The following is a 21,708-nucleotide window of genomic DNA, read 5'->3' on the forward strand; positions in this document are numbered from 1 at the left end:
AAAAGATGTGGGGCCTAGGTGAATATCATGGCCTTTGATATTTTTAATCCACTCCTATACTTTTTTTTTGCCAAAATCCTTGAATTTATTTAAAAGACCACCATATATGCTTAAAGGAGCCTCCCTTCCCACATTATTTCCAACAGACCCTATTACTCTTTTTACATATGTATTGAATGTGCACAGATGTTACATACCACCTGCTCAAAATCTTATAAATTAACTTCCCTCAGAGAAGCACTTAAATGGGTTTGTTTTTGTACCATATATCTGCCCAATCCTCCTCAGTTATTTCCATCTCCAAATCCTTCTCCAAGCTTAACATATGTTGTTTTCTTTTCTTTTTTAAAGTGCTTTGCAAAAAAACACTTGTTCAATTCTGAAACCAAACCCTTCAAATCTACTTAGCAGCCCCCAACAAGTGCTCAGACCTAGTCAAATATCTACTTGACTTCATTTTTACAAAGTGCTTCTTCACTGGCAGGCACTGGGAAAATGAAGCTTGATATGTTTTACCATACATGATTATTTCTCATATATTCTAAATTGATTGATAGTATATCAAAATGTATCGAACCCACATCTGTTACAAAAATTCTTTCTTGAGAAATTCTGGACACCTACATAGATTTGCCCCCTATGCATATTTTGCTTATAATATCCACAAGCTGATGATATAAGCTTGTATCTTTTCTCTATACGAGCAAACATAGCAAGAGTTGTTCTTTATTTCCCTCAAAATCCCTTCAGTGCTTGTCAGTATGAGTGTTCACCCAGACAAAATTTGCCTTGATATAGTCGGATGAATAATTGGCTTGCCAGTTCCACCATTTCCATCGGGTGTGGTAACCCTATCCCCTGATTTATGTCTGTTGTCCAGATTTAAAAATAGCCAGAGATAAGTATACAATAATCACTGCAGCACATTCATTTTGTTCTGTAGCCAAGTTGTCAGTTCTTTTCTGTTCACTGCCTCAGCTGGTCACCTTTCATTATCCATGGAGAAATATGCTATGAAAGACCATTGGCAAAATAGGGTATATCATTTCAGGAGGTGAAATTTAATTTTTGCAAATTTCTTCAGGGAGGAGTCTTAAAAATATGTTTTGGGTGTGAGGAATTCCCAACTGCTATTATTTTTGTGATTGGACAACATTTAGCTTGGTAAATCTACGTTTGGTTAAAAAGCACATTAACTACTCTCGGAAAACCAAAGAATTTTAATTTTAGCTTCTGAACATATCAGGTAATACTAAATAACACTAAACAACAACAACAACAACAACAACAACAACAACAACAACAACAACAACAAAATTTCAAGTACTTGGCAATCATTTTTGATAGTTTCCAAGCAATTTTACACACATTTACTTACCAAGCAAAACAAAATTATATTAATTTAACCCAAATATCTTTTGAATTCCTAAGTCATGTTACAACTTTTTAGCACCCTTCATTTTTTAAAGTTGAAACATTCTATATTATTTATTATTATTATTATTTATTATTATTATTATTATTATTATTATTATTTAGTATTATTTAGTATTATCTGACATTTTCAGAAGGTAAAATTAGAATTCTTTGGTTTTCCGGGAGTATTTTATGTGCTTTTTAACCAAATATGCCTTAATACGACAATAAATCAGTCAGCCTCTAAAGTGCCACAGTGCTTTTTCTAATGAAATCTGTTACACTACTCACTATGCTCTGAAGATGACACGGTTATTGGCATTTAATTTACCAGTATATAGGGCATGGCTGAATTCACAGGAATGCTAGACTTAACATTATTAAAAAGTGAAGAGAAGGCAGCTCTTTTCCTTACTAGGTTAAAAAATATCAATTAGCATCATGGGGCTTAAGTAAACAACTTCTTGCTGGCTCATAATCTGTTTATGAGTCAAGTTGTGCTTGGAGGCTCTTAACTTAGAACCAGAGGCAAGTTTGTATATTTTTCTTTGAGGCATCCAGGCAGTGGAACACCACAAGTTATAACCTGTTTTTAAAACAGCTAGCATGGAGCCATAAACCTCAGATGTTGTAGGTCAACTGGTGTGGTCCACTGACTTCAGTCTGTGCAGATCTTCACAGCCCTACAGTCACTGCACAAGTCATGCTCTTTCAGTCAAAATTCCCCACACCTGGCAAATGCAAATGAAAACTTTTAAAAAGGTTTCCTAAACCAAAAAGGAAACATTCTTAGAACACATTAACAAGTCAAATGCTGCATGGATGTAATAATATGACATATTTTATTCAAGCTTATGCTTGGTTGAGGTCAATTATTTTCAGAGACAGCCACAATGTTTTGAGGATATTCCACCAGAGGAATGGGTTTTGTGGATTTTGGGGTCATGCGGAAGCATTGATTGTGTGAACTGGCACTTGACATGATCACACAAAGTGTTAAGTTGTGGGTGAACATATCAGACGACACAGCGATTCTTCAAACAGCTCTTGTTTATTCACAGGCCAGAACAGAACTGAAGGGCTCAGTCAGCCTGCTTATATAGAGCTCCAGTACAACATAACTGTAACAATTTTCTAAAACTATCCAATCACTGAATGTCACTTTCGATCCCTTATTTGCAAAACTATCTACAGTATCCCCCTGCTGGCCCAGGGTGAGAACTTCAGTACATAACACCAATAGCAGCAGCCACATGACCCCACCACCTGAGCCTATCATACCTCTGCTTTTTCCCGGAGGAATAAAGACCACTGGTTGCAGGAGCTGACCATTCAAGGTGCCCATTTTTGGTACCCACTGCCATTTATAGAGAAACAAGAACACCCATATTTTCCTCTACGGAAACACGGCCTCTTGACTAGGAAATAGTTGGGTAATATTTCTAAGAAATATTAACATCTCAACATTCATCATTACACAAATGCAGGAAATAAGTGATTAAGCATTGCCTCTCAAAGCAACTTAAAACTCCAGCGTATTGCATGGAAATAAAATCCTCATGGGATATTTCAGGCTTCCAAATGCTCATTCCTTACAGCATCATTCACCTCCGGCCCTAATTTTGGCCTTTGAGTTGGCAAGGAGCATATTCTCCAGGAAGAGATTCCCCTTCTTTATCCCTAAAATCCTCGTGGGTTTCCCCCCTTATAACAGCGTGGGCCTTGTGTCTCATCTCCCCCTATGTTTCGCTCCAGCTGTGGTCAATTAGAAAAGTTGATTACTGACCTCATAGAGGGCCCCACACTCTCACTGATTCTCAAGAGCTCATCTTGAAGCCAAACTGTTACACCAAGTTAATCAGTGGTAAATAACTGTCTGTCAGAGAACCAGCAATATGTCTTTTTGCTAGACATATTTTCCCCGCCCCCAGTCTGTATATTGCATGTATTGAAAGCACTATAATGCCAAGAAATATTCTATATTGTTGACCTTCAAGAAGCCAGCAGTGAAAATAGTTATCTGTTTTTGAAATCAAAGCCAACTTTGTATAATTGGCTAGGTCGAGGCTATGGTTGTACGGAAACCATATCAAATTAAAGAGCACAGACAGAAGATAGTGGCTTGCCAATTCGCCCCAATCAGATAAATATGACAAAAAAATGGAGTAGATGCAAACTACATTGTTTGAAACTTTTAGATTGTTGAACACTCAACTCGTCCCTTTTGCCTTAACTGCTTACATGCTGTGGAATGGTTTGTGGCCATTCTGGTTGCTGAGTTTAAAAAATAATCGCCCTTGTTGAAGACCTTGAGCCAGATGGGGCTGTTGGTGGTGAGAATTAACATACGAAAGAGCCTAGCTGGATCAAATCTCCATCTGGCCCAACATTTTTGTTCTCTGAACCACCTGCCCCTAGAAAGCCAACAAGCTGGGCAGGAAGACAGTAGCCCTCATCCACTGACAGGAATCCATTGGCATGCTACATTTGAACTGGAATGTTCCTTATACACATCCTGACTGCTAGTCATTCTGTCCTCAAGGAATTTATCCAGTCACATTTTAAAGTAATTTTCAAGTACCGTATTTTTTCATGTATAAGACAAGTTTTTTATATTAGAATTTCATGCTAAAATATGTGGGTCGTCTTATACACAGATAGTGCATAGTGGGGACGTGTTATTGGTTGCTGCCGGGAGCCGGAGATTGTCAGTGTCTACTGGGCATGTTATTGGTGGTTGTGGCAAGGGCTGGGTTTGATTGGCCATTGCTGCAGCAATTGGGCAGGCGATCGGCGACTTCTGCTGGTGAGGGGACAGTCAATAGATGGCTTTTGCAATGCTAGTGACAGTGTAGGTCAGGCATTTTCTTAATTTGGAGTCCCTCCCCCAAAGGGGGCATCTTATACATGGGGGAGTGTGTGTGCTATACATGGGAAAAATATGGTAATTTCATCACCACCAAAGGATGGCAGCAAATTGGTAGGTACTTCTTTCTTATTTATGGCAATTACACTACAGGCCACCTAAAAACAACAACCGCTGATTGAAAAAACCCAACACTGATATATCCCACCTTTCAGGGTACCAGTTCTTTCAAGGCAGCTTACAAGTTACAAAAAACCCCCCACAGCATTTTAAAATCCATGGGCCAACAATACAAATATATAACACAGGCTCTTTCCCCCAGGACTGTAGACAGGGCAGTGTTAGATTGGCTAAGGTGAATAGATGCATGACTGTACAGTGTATGACTGGGTTATGTGACTAACTATGAATGGGTTACGTTGCTTGGAAGAGATTAGTACATGAATGGGGAGAGGGAGGGACACATAAATAGGGTGGCTGAATGGAAAAGCTGGTTGAGTTTGCACATATCAGTGAATGGGGAGTAGATGTTAAAACACTATTTCAAATCAAATGTTCAGCCAGTGTCAACAACTTACCACTATGAAATAGAGAGAGCCTCAAATCTGGAACATTATGCCTATAAATTCCTTGTTCACTGCAATAAAACAGGTAATATCTATCCTTGATGTAACTGTCATATAAATACGGTCTGTTGATTTTAAGCACCTGAGATGTTTCTACCGACATTATTAGAATCAGTCTTTTTAAAACACACACATACACATTCTTTTCACACTGGCAACACTACTCATTCATTTTTTCTCAGTCACCTTTCTCAGTCAGTGATGAAGCATAGCCACTGCTGCATGTGTGTGTTGGTGTGTGTGTGTGTGTGTGTGTGTGTGTGTGTGTGTAAATAGATTGTTTCTTTAATAAAGTGAGCTACACCAATAAATCATCATGGAAGCCAGATTGGATTGAACAGGTATTTTTGAGCTCATTTTTTATCATTAACATGGCATATAGGTAGCAGTGTTATGCACAAATCAGAGCAACTGTGCACATAGATTTTAGGGAGAGACTAGGTGATGTAGTTAATTACACAACTTCCACCGCTTTCCTTGCCAATATGCAAATAACTGTAGTGCTTTAAAAACACTGCTTGAGAGAAGAATGGGGAAGGAAGCAAGACTGAGAGATGGGGCTGCTGAGGAGACTCTAAACATCCCAGCTATAACATAAGAACAGAAATAGAGTAATGCTGGATCAGACCAAAGGTCCAGGTATTTTGTTTTCCAAAGTAGGTAGTTGTATGGTTCTGGAAACCCACCAAGCAGGGCATAAGGTTGGATGCTCTCCTATGATGTGGCTTTCTAGCAAGCTTTGCACTGCCTCTGAATATGAAGGCTCCATTTTGTTTTCATTACTAAATAACAAATAGACTTGTTATCCATGGGCTTGCTTAAATCTCCTTTAAACTCCTTCAAATGAGTCAGCACCATATCCTGTGGCAGTGAATTCTATACATCAGTTGGATTGTCTCTTGTCTGTCCTGAATCTACAGCAATCAGCTTCATTCGGTGAACCCCAGATTTTAATATTGCAGGAAAGAAATTAAAATTCTCTCTCTCCACTTTCTCAACACCATACATACTTTCATAAACCTTATTCATGTTTTCCCCCTTAGTCATCCTTTTCTTAAAAGCCACAAACACTTTAGCCATTAGGTCTTGTGTTCCAAGTACCACCAGGATCTTACACCACAATATCGAGTATTATGAAAAACAAAGTCTTCTTTGCCAGTTGTGCCAAATTTAGCAGGTAAACATTAAAACGCTACAAAAAAAGAAGAATCCAAGATCCTGCTTCAATAGTATAAGAGAGGGAAAGTATAAAAGTATTTCTTATGTATTTAGATATAGTATTTCCAGAACCTGAAAACAAGTTTCAACATCTGGATGCACCTCAGAGACTATTGGAAGTTCACACCACAATAAATTGGTCAATCAACTGTCTTTTTCATTAAATGCGAGGCAGACAGAGACTGGCATGGAAAGCTTTCCTGTATACTAATAGCAAACTCATTCTCCAGGTATGGGTCCTTGTGTAGCCAAAGCAGCAACATCCACACATAAGAAGCAGCAGGTTAGCAGCAGGCTTAGGGGAAGCTCAAGGTTTGCAGAGCTACATAAAAATATTTAGGGGGGAAATGCCCACGGAAAACTCAGCATGCTAAGTGGTCATAGAATGCTGAGTACTGGGTGGGGAGGGGGAAATGTGGGGGGCTGAAATGGCTGTCAGGAATGCTGAACAGGATCACTCGCCCCACACTGCAAGACTTTGTTGTAGGTCTCACTTGAATTCTATTTACACACACGCTTAATTGGCAATTTATGCATGCATTCATAATGTCTACTTTGCGGAAGCAAATGTCTCTGAAAACGCATGCCACAATAGACTAGAAAGTCTCTGAAGCGCTGCAACACTCTGAAGTTTTGGGTGTTACTACAATGGCCACTCATCTAGGCAACAGAAATAATCAATGGGATACCACCTTAGTAGCCACAGACATTTTTAAAAATATAATTATATTTATAATTTTCATTTACAACAATTATTCAACAAACATTCTAACATTTCAAATTTTGACTCCCTTCCTCCTCTTTCTGCAGTCCTTTACATTTACGTTCATCATTTCCTGCATACTCCAAATTATCTTAACTTATTCTTTTCTTCATCTATTCTCATGTGCATCTCATATACATTTTTTCTGAAACTGCAGATTTTTACAATAATCCTGCCAATGTCTTGATCTGTTAACAATTTGTTTGTAAACACTCAAGAAAACATTTCTATTCCTTTCTAAAAAGTTTGTTCTCTTGATTTCTGATTCTTTCAGTAAGTTTCACCACAGTCATTAGACAAACTCTGATTTGCCTTTTTTTCTGTATGAAGATACCAAGGTAGTGCTGTCATTTTGCAAAGCTGATGAAGAAAGGTGGAACAGCTATTTAAAAATGTAATCAGGCATGGGACATTCCTCATAACAAGAAAAAAGTGTCAACTGAGCACATGTCATGAGATTGACTATGAGACTGGGAAAGCATGTATTTACAAGCTTCAGCTGATATTTTCCAGATAGAGACAGTATTTTCTGTTCCTTGAAAATTGACTTATTTCCAGTTTTTGACATTGTAAGTTATTTATTAGGAACAGTCAAGATTACTTCCAAAACCAGCATCTTTCAGAACTATCCAAGCAGTCTTTAGCAACTGCATCCTTGACCATTATGGCATTTGGAAGAAATAAGTAAATCCCTGTTTACTTTTTGATTAGGTGAACACATGCTACAGGTCAGATGACCTGGACTGGAACATGGTTTAAGGGCTGAACAACAGACAGCTCAAGGTATCAGTTGTGAATTCAAGGGAGGGGGAATGAAGTCTTTTCCGATGGGATTCAACATGATGGGGGGAAAGTATGTGATTTTCAGAAGAGGCTGTCTGGCCAAGAGATGATGCTTTCAGCAATCTTCAAGAAGAATAAAGGCTGCCTAAAGTGAGACAAGATATTTGGAATAATAAATTGAGGATTAATAATATTCAGGCAGTTGCTTTTCTTCACAATGACAGGGAATGAGATTTTGCAGGACATTTCTTGAAATGGCTTCCAGATGGGAATGCAGGGCACACTATCCAAGACTTAATGTGATTTAGGGAGAGCTTAACCAATAAAAAAGGAGGGATGATGCACGTTTCAAAATCAGAATAATATTGTGCTCTTGTTTTCTACCTTCCTCATTCTGTGGCTTTATTTGCTTTGGCATTATGCAATCTACTGCTTCGGTACATATTTCAAAAAAGGAGAGTGGCTAGAGAGATCAGGTGGGGGGAAAATGACCAAAATGGGATTAGTTTTCATTCTTAATGGCGTGATTAGCAGAAACATACCCTTTTATGGTCTTATTGGAACCTATGTGATCATCTCAATATAAACAATCTGTGAATCTCCCCTTTCAGTATTCTGGTTTGTGGCTGTTCTTAAGAGTTACATTGCTTCTCTTGGAGTGGAATGAAACAAGGGATTAAACAAGGAGAAAATCAGGAGCTCCCAGAGACCTTTGGTTAAGCATATGAGCTAAAACCAACATAATTGACATGCAAAACCTGTTTTTCATATGATCTCTTGGGGTATCTTGTTAACATGCAATGTCAATTATTCAAAATATAGTCAAATTGCAGGCTCCGGTCCAGCGTCTTCCCATCCCCACAACACGGCAGAGGTAGAGATAGGTGCATCAAACAGATTTATTTTGGACTGGGGCTCAGCCTGAAAGAAGAGAAAATGATAGCATGGAAGTGCCTCTCAGCAACTGCAGAGCATGTCTCCCTTACCACTGGGAAGCTGCAGTTATGCTCTGAGTTTCTGAGGAGGCCCTGGGACAGCAGCTTGCTCTGCAAAATGTTGACTCTCAACAGATATCGATCACCCTATATCAGCACAGCCATGCTGACGGGGCTGCATGCTCATTACATGTTCAAAGCACATTCAAAGCATATTATTCCCCTCAAAAAATTCTGGGCACTGTCGTTTGCTAAGGGTGGCTGGGAATTGTAGCTCTGTGCGGGGTAAACTACAATTCCCATAATTCCTTTGAGGGAAAGAATGTGCTTGAAACATGCTTTGAAATGTGTAGTGTGTACAAAACCTCAGGCTGATGGGAGTTGTAGTTTAAACCATCTGGAAGCCACCAGGTTAAGGAAGGCTGACCCGTTAAACAGAAATAAATATGCACTAATCTTCTCAGGCACAATAAAAATGTGTAGCTGCAATGTTGTCTTCCCAGTTTTCCTTCAAGGAGCTAGAGGCAAATATACAATAGCAAAGCAGACTGTAACATTTTGCAACTGCAAGATTTTGGTGGTGACAAAAATCAATCTTTATTTCCACTAAGAAAGCAGGTTCTAAAATAAACTGAACTGGTTACAGCTTGGTTAAATAAGAGCTGCTCAGGGGTGGGGGATCCTTTGCAGTTGTATCTGGTTTCCGTCACCATACTGATCATATTATGTCAGCAGTCAAGTGAAATATAAAGAAATATTATGTTAAAGCCAAGGAATACTTCCCCCAATACTAACCCTCTCTCTTGGATGACATATGGATGCTGTTGATGAAGGAAGTTAAAATGGGGTTACAGGTTTCATTCTACATCCATCTCAATTAGGTGGCCAAATTGCAGAACAAAAGATGCCCTTTTATCAACGCGGTTTATATTGTTTAACCAGAGCAGAAGTATGTGTTACAATACGTGTCTTCCTGCATAGTGTACATTCTGATACTCTTCATTCAGCCAATTTTCTGGTATTTTTCTCAAAGTCTCTGCCATGGATATTCCAATCGTCCATATGGGTACATTTACTCTTCATTTTTTTTCCATTTCCTTTTCTGGTAATAACTATTCTAAATCAAGCTTTTTCGTTGAAAAAACTGGAGCCATTCTAGCCATGCTGAAGGAACCAACGCCTTCCAGGTTTGGTAATTACATATTTTATTGTTGGAAGAAACAAATCGAATGGTTTCCTTTTTCTTCAATTAGGACTTTATGTAGCACTAGAGATTTACTCCCAGACTCTTTCATTGGACGCCCAGTAATGTATTGAAGAATTGGAGATGCATTTATTTTAAAGTTCTTTATTTCTGCATGCTGCTTTTCCAAAAAGTCACGTGATCAGTTCCAGAAAGTTATTTACTCTGATTTGTTTGAAATGGTGGCATTAGAAACTTAATAGTAAAACTGGATTACATATGTTTTTGCCAGATAGTAACAGTATTCTTTTTATATGCGTAACATCAGGTTTGATTCCCATTGTTGGTACTTTATAGAAGGCAACTGAAAAAGTACAAGGACCTTATGCAATGTGTAGTAAAAGAAATATATAGTTGCTCCAGGCTAATTTCCCATTATGGTGCGCATTGTGACGGAGTTTACTGAATGTTACCACATCAGGCAGTTACTGGAGTTGAATGAGCCATCACAGATCCAATAGCAAAGATCTTCCGTCTCCCTGACATGCCTCAGACAAGAGGAAACAGTACACAGAGGCTGACAGACTGATCTTCCTGGCATACTGGGACCAATGGGAAACAAAATATCTCTTTTTAAGGCCAAATGAAAGGAAACAGGCCTTTTCTTACCTTCTTTCCTGTCTGTACAAGCCCAGCAGGCTTGGCAATTGGTGCCCCACCAGCTCCCACCGCTGGTGTTGGCTACTAAAAAGAATTATGAGTGTGCTTTTGCTGAGTTTGTACCATGGATGAAAGTTCAGCTTCCATATGCACTATTTGGATTATTTTATTTATTGCATAGTTAACCAAATACATTGCAGGCAACTCCCCATTTATGTGAGTTCAAGGCATGTGCATGTGTGCATTGCCACGAACCCAAAAAGGGGCAAAAAGAGTGCAGAATTGGCAAAAGAAATTGTGCAAAAACAGTGGCTAGCAATCCCACAAGCTTTGGCAGTGCATTCCCAGGTGCCTTTGCAGTACATTTTAAAGAATGAAATACAGTGTATGATAACAAGCCATGGTTTCCCCTCAATATCTTCAGTCTAAGTGGTTATGGGCTTAATTCCACCTCCTTGTGTGCTCAACAGAACTATCTCTCTCTCTCTCTCTCTCTCTCTCTCTCTCTCTCTCTCTCACACACACACACACACACACACACACACTTTGGATATACACAAACACTCTTGCTGTTACTTCTTATTTCCCTGCATCCCCTGCTGATTTTTCAAGTATTTGAAGGAACTGTTCATCCTGTTCATACATGATCATAAACGTATTCTTGTTTTGAGGACAATAACACAATCTAAAACCGTGACACCTGATGCCTGACATCTGATGCCTATTGCATCAGATAAAGACAGAGAGATCTGTTTGTGAAGGTGGTACAGGAGGAAGTTAACTGCTTAGTTAAGTAAGTGTAGATTTTTATCCCAGTCTGTATCTGCGCTGTACTTGTTGTTGCTTTTTTATTCGGTTTTTATTGTTTATTTGTGCTTTATGGGAAGCTATTTCTGCATCAAATAAATAATGGCTTGGCAATACCTTCAGCATGCAATAAAGGCAACATGAATGCTAAACAAATGTAATAAATTTGTTAATATTTTCCATCTTCAAATCAAATGAAGGTTGGGGATCTTGCTAATTTCAAAAGCTTGGCATCACTCAGAGAGCTTGCGGTATTACAGCTGTGCATGGCAAACTGTTCCACATATTTACCATTTTTATGATTAGCTGTTTTTTGGCTTCTTCTTTCTGCGTGTGCCTCTGAATACACTTTCAGTCACAACCTGCCCTTTGTCATCTGACTGTAGCACTAATAACAACATATGGCAGAACAGTCAGACACATCTTCAGGAACTGGGAAGTCTAGGACTTTAGGCAGCCATCGCGTAATCCCACCCTTACCCACTTCTCACCTGGGATTTTCCATTCTCTCAGTCTCACTTCTCTTGCTCCTACTACATAAAGCCATCTTTTCCACAGCACCGGGTCTCTCCTCCCCCTGCCGCTCTTACTGAGGTGGTTCTGAAAATGAGGTGCTGGCTTAGGCCTGCAGCAGAATGAGGGAGTCTGAGTGGACTGTGACACTACTGGCAGCATTTTGTGGTGGGCAGGGCGGGAGAGGGGAGGCATTTTGAATATTTCTCCACAAAATGTTCCTGCAAGTGAAACAGCTCACCCTTCAGGGAGAAAGATTATAGCTCAGCCTGCCACCTGGGAAATATTTGAAATTAAATAACAGGTGGTATTAAAAATATTATATACAGTGTTAGATAATACTGTATATATGTGTATATACTGTATATATATGTTTTCGGATGTCTCCATTGCCGAACGTCTCGGTTTCCGAATGCTGAAAACCTGAAAGTAAATGCTTCCGTTTTTGAATGCGCCTTGGAAACCGTTCAACTTCCAAGGCACATTTCTCTCTTTTCTAATTGAATCTGCCAACTGCCCATTGTGCCTGAGTTTTCGAATGTTTCGGAAGTCGAACAGTCTTCCGGAACGGATTACGTTCGAAAACCGATGTACCACTGTATATATTTCCTAACTTGTGGCTGAAGTGGGGCAAGTCTATTCTACACATTCTACACTTTATTCTGTGTTGTATGCTCATGTGAAATGTTTTTTTAAAAATCCTCTCAATCGTTTTAAAAAGTAATAATACATGGATTCAGTGCCGGCCAAATTTCCCAACGATGATGTTGATGCTTCCATTAAGGAGCTATGGAGAAAAGGTCGCATTATGAGAAATATTCATCCAGCAGTTAAATGATCTTGTGCATAGATCTTGCCTGAGAATACAGTCATTTGATTTACTTTATGTCAAGGGTAAGGAGGATAGGAATTGAGGGAATGAGCAGCATCAAAAAGCTCAAGGGATACCCTTTTAGTCAGCTAATACTAATACGTGCCTCGCAAGACAAAATTAATCCGTTCCGCGAGTCTCTTCGTCTTGCGGTTTTTTCGTCTTGCGAAGCACGGCTATTAGCGGCTTAGCAGCTATTAACGGCTTAGCGGCTTTAAGAAAAAGGAAACAAACTCGCAAGAACTCACAAGACGTTTCGTCTTGCGAAGCAAGCCCATAGGGAAATTCATCTTGCGGAACGACAAAAAACGGAAAACTCTTTCGTCTTGTGCGTTTTTCGTCTTGCGAGGCATTCGTCTTGCGAGGTACCACCGTATGTAATTCTACCTTTGAATAGGATGACCATGCCTCCTATTTTACAAAGGGCATTCCTCTGTTTGAAGGGCTATCAGAGGACATTCTGCTGTTTGAAGGAACCCACTGTTTGCAGGGATTCCCAGTCTATGGCCACTTTGAAGATAAATAACTCTTAAGAAGAGAGAGCGGGGCCTTGAGGTGCCAGACTGAGTAGGCACACAAGGCCAACTCACCCCAGTCTTCCTCACTATGGCGAGATGTATGGTATAGAAAATTGTATGTAAATTCTACCAATTCTTTCTAAATCTGCAATTACACACATCCACTGGCATTTTTATGCAGAGATGTTTTCCTTCTACTTTTTTGGTCACACATAAGTAGCCAGCCTTACCTTCAAAAGAGAAAATGTCTGCGAATACGGAGGAAATATCTATTTTAATGCTTTGTTCAAAAGGAGCCTGGACATTTGCAATTCTACTCTGGATGAAGCGTGCCTTCCTGTTCTGACAGCATATTGTCCCTCGTCCACAAAGTAGCTTTTAGGATTTACAACAAGACGCAGATCCAGACACAACTTCTAAGAGCTGTGTAAATCTTACCGCGTTCAGAGGAGCCTGCTGTCAGTTTTGCAGGCTCAGAGTGTTCTTTCTGGTGACATCAATCATGAGTCAACCTGGCCACCAGTGCCACAGATGACAAAAGAGACCTATTTTTAAACAGTGACACCGATACAGCGAGGAGAAGCCTGCCTTGGGCCAGAATTATGTCAGCCTTGCTGTGGATATTCAGAAAGCATGTGCTATGTTATTTTGGGAGTATTGTCAGATGGTCTTGTTGTGGTCTCTTAGATTTGTGAAAATGCTCCCCCCCCCTCACTTTTTAAGGGAACATTACAAAACTGCTGGGCCAGAACTGCCATCTTGCATTAGGACCAAGATGTGGGATAGGAAATGGTTCTTCTCACTGTCCTTTAACTCCGTCAGAGTTGGTTTATTCTCTTTGGACTTTGGCAGACACTTGTATGGTACAAAGCCTTAAGACTAAACTAGATGCCACAAACTTCTTCTACAGGTAACATCAAGCCAGTGTTCCTTTTTAAAGCGGAAAGCTACCTCAGGAGAAGGAAGAAAATATAAGTGGGGATGCACCCCCTTCCTCTCTCCCTCCTAGGGGGAATACTATAGGAAGGGACCATTGGTAAGAAATCCTGCATTCAAAGGAGACTGCTGGCCTCTCCATATCTTGTTTATTGCAGATTCATGATGATTTGAGGCTATTGGGATGGTCACAGGTAGAGCCTGCTTTCAATTCTGTTTATGTCTGCAAGTTTTGGGGCAGGCACATCGCTTCCCTTCCAACGAGTGCATATCCCAGAACTTCCTGCTGAAAGCCCATCACTTTTTAACACCACAAATGCTCTCATTTAGTTTTGCCCTGCTTTCTTTGAACTATAGCCCTTTGAGAGAGCAATAATGCGGTAGCATTGGGGAAACATCACAAAACAAAGGGCTCATCCACAGTTGTCCTGCGATTTCTAGGCACGGGTTCAAGAGTGCTTTCCCCCCTCTCTTTTGTCTTGCTGCTTTCTCTGTCTTGTATACTGCTGAGTTGGAACAAATGTCAATTGGGTTTTCTGCAGATTGACATTTTCTCCAATTCAGCAGTAAACAGTGGGTTTTCTCAAGGAAAGTAAAGGGACAAAAGAAAAACGTCTCAGACCTGCGCCTAGAAATCACACGGCAAGTGGAAGTGTGGGTGAGCCCAAACTGAAGCAGATTATTGTGTTAAGAACATGTTGCAGAATAAACCACTGTAATAAAAGCACCAGCCTGAAGGAGATGTCAGTTTTCAGCAGTTAGTTTCCCAGATTAAAGCCTTCTCATCATTTGCAACGCCAAGAGTGGGAAAAGCCACCAGTGTTCAAGAAGGAAAAAATATTGGACTCAGCTGAAGTTTGATATCTTAAAGAAGAGTTTTCCTTTCTTAACATTTGCTAGCCATAACTGTGTGTTTTAAGGGTTTCACGTTTTAAACAATCCAGTATAAAATTTTGACGTAAATATCTAAAGAACACCTGATGATCTTTTCATCTGCTGTTCTTTGAAGCTATCACACCACACTCCAATACCAAAGATTTACAAGGCCACCTTCACGTTCCTTCTCCCGTCTTATGCCTACATGTGTCTGCTACACTCTGCTGTTCTTCAATATAACAAGGTGTGATATAACAAGCTTACAGGTGTAAGCATGCCACTGAAACTGTTAATGCCACATTTGAAAAAAGCAGATTGCTAACATTTAGGACAACGGCCATTTTACTCAGAGTTAATATCTACACTTATATAGAAGAACTGCACTTTTTTTAAAAAAATATAAGCATGAAAAACTTGCCAGCTGCACAAGAGTTCTGAAGCTTTCATGTCGCAGGAGCCTGTCTTATACATCAGACAAGCATATAAAAGAGGCTTAGGGGGGAATTTAACAAAGAAAAAGAATATCCAGGTGGTTTTTAAACTAGAATACAATAAAGGGCTGGGTTTAGAGAAGTGTAAGTACTAAGCAAACAAATTGAGAGATATAGTAGGAGAAGTAATATTAAAAAAAAGGAGAAAAATTATATGTTTTATTTGAAAGCATGGGTGGGAAAGCCCGTAAAATCAGCCTGGCCTGCTTTGTCTTCCCTTGCCCCCCCCCCCATATGTACCACACACACCACACTAAGCCATGTGGGTGTTAGAGATACCTATAAAGCAGTTAAATATGAACACACACAGAATTTGATTTGGCTGCATCATCCTCTACTGGCAGAATGGTTTATCTGCACTTTCAAGGTCATCTAACATCCAGGACCAACCATCTCTCTTGAGTTAGATGTCAGAAGTGGATCTGAAAGTCATTTGCTTATAAGATTTATGCCTTGGCCCTTCTCCAAGTCCCTCGTGGCAGTATATAAGGCTCTTTCTCATATTGTAGAAGAAGAAAAAGAGGAGGAGTTTGAACTTGATATCCCACCTTTCACTCCCCTTAAAAGTAAAGGGACCTCTGACCGTTAGGTCTAGTCATGGACAACTCTGGGGTCCAGTCTCCTTTGACTGGACTTAACCGTACAGGGGGTCCTTTACCTTTTTTTTTTTTACCTTACCTAATAATGGCTAAAGGTCACCCAGTGAGTTTCATGATATGAGTAGTCTCATACTAATAACATTATTGTTGTTATTATTTATTAAATTTATATATTCATCCGAAGATTCCAGGGCATCTCTGAAGATACTAGTTCTCATGAATATGGTGTTAACACTATCATCTATTTCTTAGTCACGTCAGACCAGCTCAACCTGGGCAGGAAAATAAAAGATAATTTGGTGCCTCTTGGAGTCCTTTATCCCTTTTGTGTGAGTAAAAATGAGCATGCTGGTAGTTTGGCTGTCCCACAGGCAAAAGAATTTCAATTCTTGGCAGGTTCACATTCCTTTGTATCTGGCCTACATAAAGTATTACCAAGTGGGCAAAAGAAACCTTTTTAGTTGAACAATTGCATTAATCTCTTGGGTGGGGTGGGGGGTAAAATCTTAACCTGAGTTTGTAAAGATGTTTTGCAACCTGGGTTCCGTCAGACTCCCAGCTCCAGCAACATAAGGAAAGGCAGTGTTTGGAAATACACAGTTCTAAGCTTCCTGAGATGTGTGAATGTTCCACTTGTGTAGAACATATATCTTTCTTCACCTATAACTTCACTGCTACACTGCACAGGAAAATGCTATACTCATTCAATTAGGCAAGAAAGGAACTCTTGTAGGCATGCTTTTCCAAGGAAACTAAAATATCTACAGTCCTAACTGCAGTTGGAAAAAAGTTTTGTGGGTGCCCACATGCATGCAATTGACTAAGCAGTAAAGTATTTACTTGAAGTAACACACTTGTTAAGTTGGAGTCATTGTGACATAGTAAAAGTTTTGTTTCTATGTCGCAATTTTTTTGAAAAAGTATGTGGATTAGCTCAGTAAATCCATCCTAAGAAGTCAACATGCTGATTTAACTAAGCACTTTAACAAGAAAATGTGATCAACATATTATCAACATATACCCAGTTTTAGTCTGTTATCCAAATACATTTTGTGTCCCCTTCTAGGATGATAGAAATAATTATTGTCTTTGTTTAAAAACCAGTAAAAATTGTTCTTGTTTTTAAAAAAGAAATCACAAAACTGTCACCTATTCTAGAATCTCTAGACCCCTTATTGTAAAGGAAAACTTATTCAAAGATTTTCAATTAATTTCAAGACTCTCTCCCATTGTAAGAAGGCTACTTTCCCCCCTTTTGCTGTGACACATTAGAACATAGACATTGCTGCCTTAATTATGAAAATCTACCTTTATTTTTTCTATCTTTAGCTGATTAATCAACTTATTAAAGTATGCAATTCAAATTATCCACAGCACAGTAGCATGCAACAAGGAGAAATACTCTGCACCAATGGCGCATGAATCCAATGCATGTAATACAAGCTATGGGCTTTCAGGAAGTGGTAAGAGAAAAATTGGACTTTAGGGTTCATCTTTAAACCCCTAGAGGTTTTCCAGAAAGAAAGTCTACTCTAAATCAAGTGAAGGCTTCCAAGGTTCAGATGTTTAGAGCTGATTGTGAATATGCCATCATAGGGTGTGTGGTGACACCATTATTATGAAAAGCTCCCCAGAATATGCACTATGCAAGGAGAAACTTGCTGGTTTGCTGTTAAACTCACATGTTGTAATATGTTGCTTTTATTTTGTCATTATATTTTGTCATCACTTGTAAAATGAGGACAGAATCTTGTGCAATTTGTTTACACAGTCACATCTGAATTAGGGGTCATTTGTATTCTTTATATTTGCTCTGTGTGCAGATGCGGGCAATTACAGGACAAAGAAGAAAATCTTAAATCTCTGGACAAGTTAAATATTTGGGTCCTAAACATAAAAATATATACTGAGCTACCGGCCCCAGGCATTTCAGAAATGGCTCTGCTGCATTGACTAGTATGCTTCAACAAAATAATTGTTTTCTACAGCAAAATCATGGCTTAAGTTAGCTCTTTAAGTTGGTTCGTTCAGTTATGCTACTTATTTGAATGTGATAATGGTAACAGATATTGTAAGCACAATTTAATTTTTTTTAAGATGATAGATTTGAGTTCCTTATTTTTAAAAAAAGAAGCTTTCCCACAGTACATTTTGTCAATAATTTATTGATTTAAGATTGATAAAGTTGCAATTCAGGCACATCATCTGTAAGTGAACTGATGACAACTTCAAGTATTGCTCTGAATCCAATAGTATAAAAACTTTTAACATTTGCTTTACAATGACAAAACAGCAAAAATACAATAAGGATATTTATGTTTAAAACCATAAAACCATTGTACTCAAACCCATGCAGTACAATTTTAAAAGGCTGAAAAAAGTCAGTTTCACTTTGAGCCAAAAATTGACTTAAGTTTTTCTGAACTATATACCCATGCTATGTGTATGATCCAAGGCTCCACACAGTGTGCACACATAGAACATGCCGCAGCATTGGAGAGGACAGGCAACTCCTACTTATGCAAAGCTCCAGAGCTTTTTGGATCATGCTCTTATTAAAACAAAGGTGTCCAAGGTCACTGCAGACTCAGTTGCTGCTTCAAAGCTAGTAAACTCAAAGGATAGTAAATTCTCTCTTGACAAAAAGAACATGGGAAGCTTACAAAGATTAATAGTCTCAATTATTGCCAGTAAGAGCACAGTGCCGAAATGCTGTCTTTGGAGCGACAATCAGGATGAAAGGGAGAGAGTTTCCTCTCAAACAGCATTCTGGGATGTCACAACATTTGAAACCTATATGCCCAATTTTCCCTTGTTTTCAAGAAAAATATATGGTAAGAATAGACTCACAAACTATAGCTGACAAACAGGACGAATGTATTTCTAAAGAAGTGTTTTGATCCTCTCATATACAAAATGTAGATATTGACAGATACCCAGCATTCTTGGCACTGGCTCTTGCAGTACGCACTGAATGTCAAAGACACATAATGCCTGCCAAACAAACAAACAAACAAACAACCACAGTGATTTATTTAAAGCAGTACTGAAACACAGCCGGGAGGGAGGGGATCCAGTTCAGTATTTCTCATGCAATTAATTGGTGCTGAAGTACAACCATAGATCACCAAAAACAGTAAAACCTGAGACACTCAACATTACATGATGGATGTTCAGGGCCAGGCTACATGCGTCACTCTAGCACAAATGTTTCCAAAAGACGATATTTTGGTTGTTGGCACTTCCCTTGTATTACACAATTTTAAAACATGAATGCAATGAACCAAAAAACCAACCATCTATTTAGACTACATTTGCAAAGACCCTGTTATCTTTGTTAGAATTACCCCAATCTAAGCTTTGATGCACTGCTTTGAATACTCCCCAAGGGTAATCTACAAATACTCAAGATGCAGAGCAATATTATTGCTTATTGAAAAGATCCAAGAAAGTTTTTCCACCAACATAAATAAAATTTGCTGTTGTGGTAAAAGTCAGTCTGGATGTGGAAGACAATACTCAGCACACACACAAAATTCGGATTGAGCGTAAGCAAGTTCAAATATTTGTATTTTAGTTAAAGAAGTAGTAGCCACTTTTGCATCCCCAGTTTTAAAAATTTCAAGTGCTAACTATTATCCAGGTCTGGAAGTAGCAAAATTGAAAGCCACTTAAACACTGATATCAGACCTTAAGACTTTTTAATATAAATGCTCAGCTTAAAGGATATCTCATACTGGATTGATGAAATGTGGTATCGTAATAGCTGAAGATTCACTTCAAAAACCAGTAAAATTGAATCTGGTAAAAAATAAGGCTTCACTGTGATATTCTGCCTCCGAACCCCTATTCCAAACAGGAAGGTTTACACACAGAAAAATAAGATCAACATTCCACTGCACCAAGTTTGTAAATGCACCAGTTTGCCAAAGCTCGAAAAGCTTCCCACCAACAAAATGTCCATTTAGATCCAACTGAGTACCTTATTAAAATATTATGAAACATTTTATTTGTTTAGTGTTATGAATGCACCCAACTGACTGGAACCCAAAAGGTGTCTCGCTCCAGTCTGTCAAAGGTTGTTTTCAACTCATTGTAAGCTGTAGTAAGATCATCATTTACTATAACTTTGTCAAAAAGGTGGCTGTATTGGCTTTCCATAATTTGTGCTGATTTAAGCATTTCTTGAAAGTCTTCCTCCTAAAAGAAAGAGAAGTAGTCATTCAAAAGGAAAAGCAAAACAAGTTACAAATCTGCCGAAATCGGAGTTAACAAGGAATCAGGTTTTATGGCCTGGTTCCAAGGATCTTGCTGTGTGAGTAGAAGGCATTTCCATTTGTGCGGGGGGAAGCTGCCAATTTCCTGAATCCCCCCGCAAAACTATTCTGAAGAGTCCCCTGACCCTCAGCAGCCACCGTGTGTGTGTGTGTGTGTATCTGTGCCCCTCCTGCATAAGTAGACATGCTAGCATACCAGGATTTTGGATCAAAGCCTATGCTTAGCTAATAGTTCATAAAACAGTGAATAAAAATTATATGTTCTTTATTACAAAATTCACACAAATCTTCGTTTCAAACTATTTTGTTATTGTTTTAAAAACTCTATTTTGCCCAGCAATTTACAAATCCTTCCTCTTCATCCGCATATCAGCATTATTAGTCACTAACTGATAATTAAAGAAATGTCTCTATGCTAGAAAAAGCACTGGAAAAATGTTTTTAAGCTATTTACTTTAATGATGTACTGACCAACTACATTACCTAAGACTTTGCCTGCTATTAGCAAGGGATTTACTAGAACACAGTCTGTATTTTGAAAGTTTGGTAAAAATCCAAAAGAATCGTTCCTTTCAGATTCCTGGGTCTTACTAGGGCTCATTCAGTAGATTTTTGCTCATGTTTTTGGAAACATAGAATGTAACTACATAAAATTAAGACAGAAAATCCTAAGAAGAGCATGTCCCCAGGACTGTGTTATACTTTTACAAATTAAGAAACTATTTATGTATTTAATAGTCTTGTGAAGTCTCACTAGCCTGATTATTCCAAATTCATGTATTTATTTTTTAAAAAAACAACATTTACAACAATTTTGTCAGAAACAAACTGACAATATCCACAGTTTGCATCCTTGCTAGGCATTTACACTGTTCCAACAACCTCCACAGGATTCAATCCTGAGAGACATTCTTGCTTGCATTCACATGATATTGCCGGACACGGAGGCTGTGCATCAATACGTTTATTAAACCACCTTTGCCTTTCCTTGTCACCCATACATATTCCTATAGTTTAGGTGCATATCTGGAGTGAAACTAGAGCTAAATCTACAGAAACCTGATACAATTATAATTGGCCAGACTTGTGACTCACTCATCTTGCAGTGGCAGCTGAAAAGAATGCTGGAGGAGAGGGGACATATCGTATTTTCCTGTGTATAAGACACCCCCATGTATAAGACACCCCTATTTGGGGGGGGCTCCAAATTAAGAAAACACCCCTCAGCACTAACCGTGCATAAGATGAGCCCCAATTTTAAACCTTTTTTTGGGGAGGGTAAAAAACCCTAGTCTTATACACGGAAAAATACAGTAACTGCCTCCATCCCTAACATGTTAGGTGTGACACTGTTTCTGTCTCTGCCTAAA

General features: G+C 38.9%; 2 protein-coding genes across 2 annotated transcripts in view; both read right to left on the bottom strand.

Moving 5' to 3' along the window:
• Nucleotides 1–11,853, bottom strand: part of ODAD2 (outer dynein arm docking complex subunit 2) — a 93,025-nt gene extending 81,172 nt beyond the window's left edge. The window contains exon 1 of the mRNA XM_082193749.1: nucleotides 11,749–11,853. The gene's annotated coding sequence lies outside the window, so the exon portion shown is untranslated. The remainder of the gene's footprint in view (nucleotides 1–11,748) is intronic.
• Nucleotides 11,854–20,040: 8,187 nt separating this feature from the next.
• MPP7 (MAGUK p55 scaffold protein 7) overlaps nucleotides 20,041–21,708 on the bottom strand; it is a 74,032-nt gene continuing 72,364 nt past the window's right edge. The window contains exon 18 of the mRNA XM_082193795.1: nucleotides 20,041–20,261. Within this exon, the coding sequence (XP_082049921.1) occupies nucleotides 20,082–20,261 (180 nt within the window). The 3' untranslated portion in view covers nucleotides 20,041–20,081. The remainder of the gene's footprint in view (nucleotides 20,262–21,708) is intronic.

The sequence above is a fragment of the Podarcis vaucheri genome, assembly GCF_965113315.1.
Source record: "Podarcis vaucheri genome assembly, chromosome: 12".
Classification (NCBI taxonomy): domain Eukaryota; kingdom Metazoa; phylum Chordata; class Lepidosauria; order Squamata; family Lacertidae; genus Podarcis; species Podarcis vaucheri.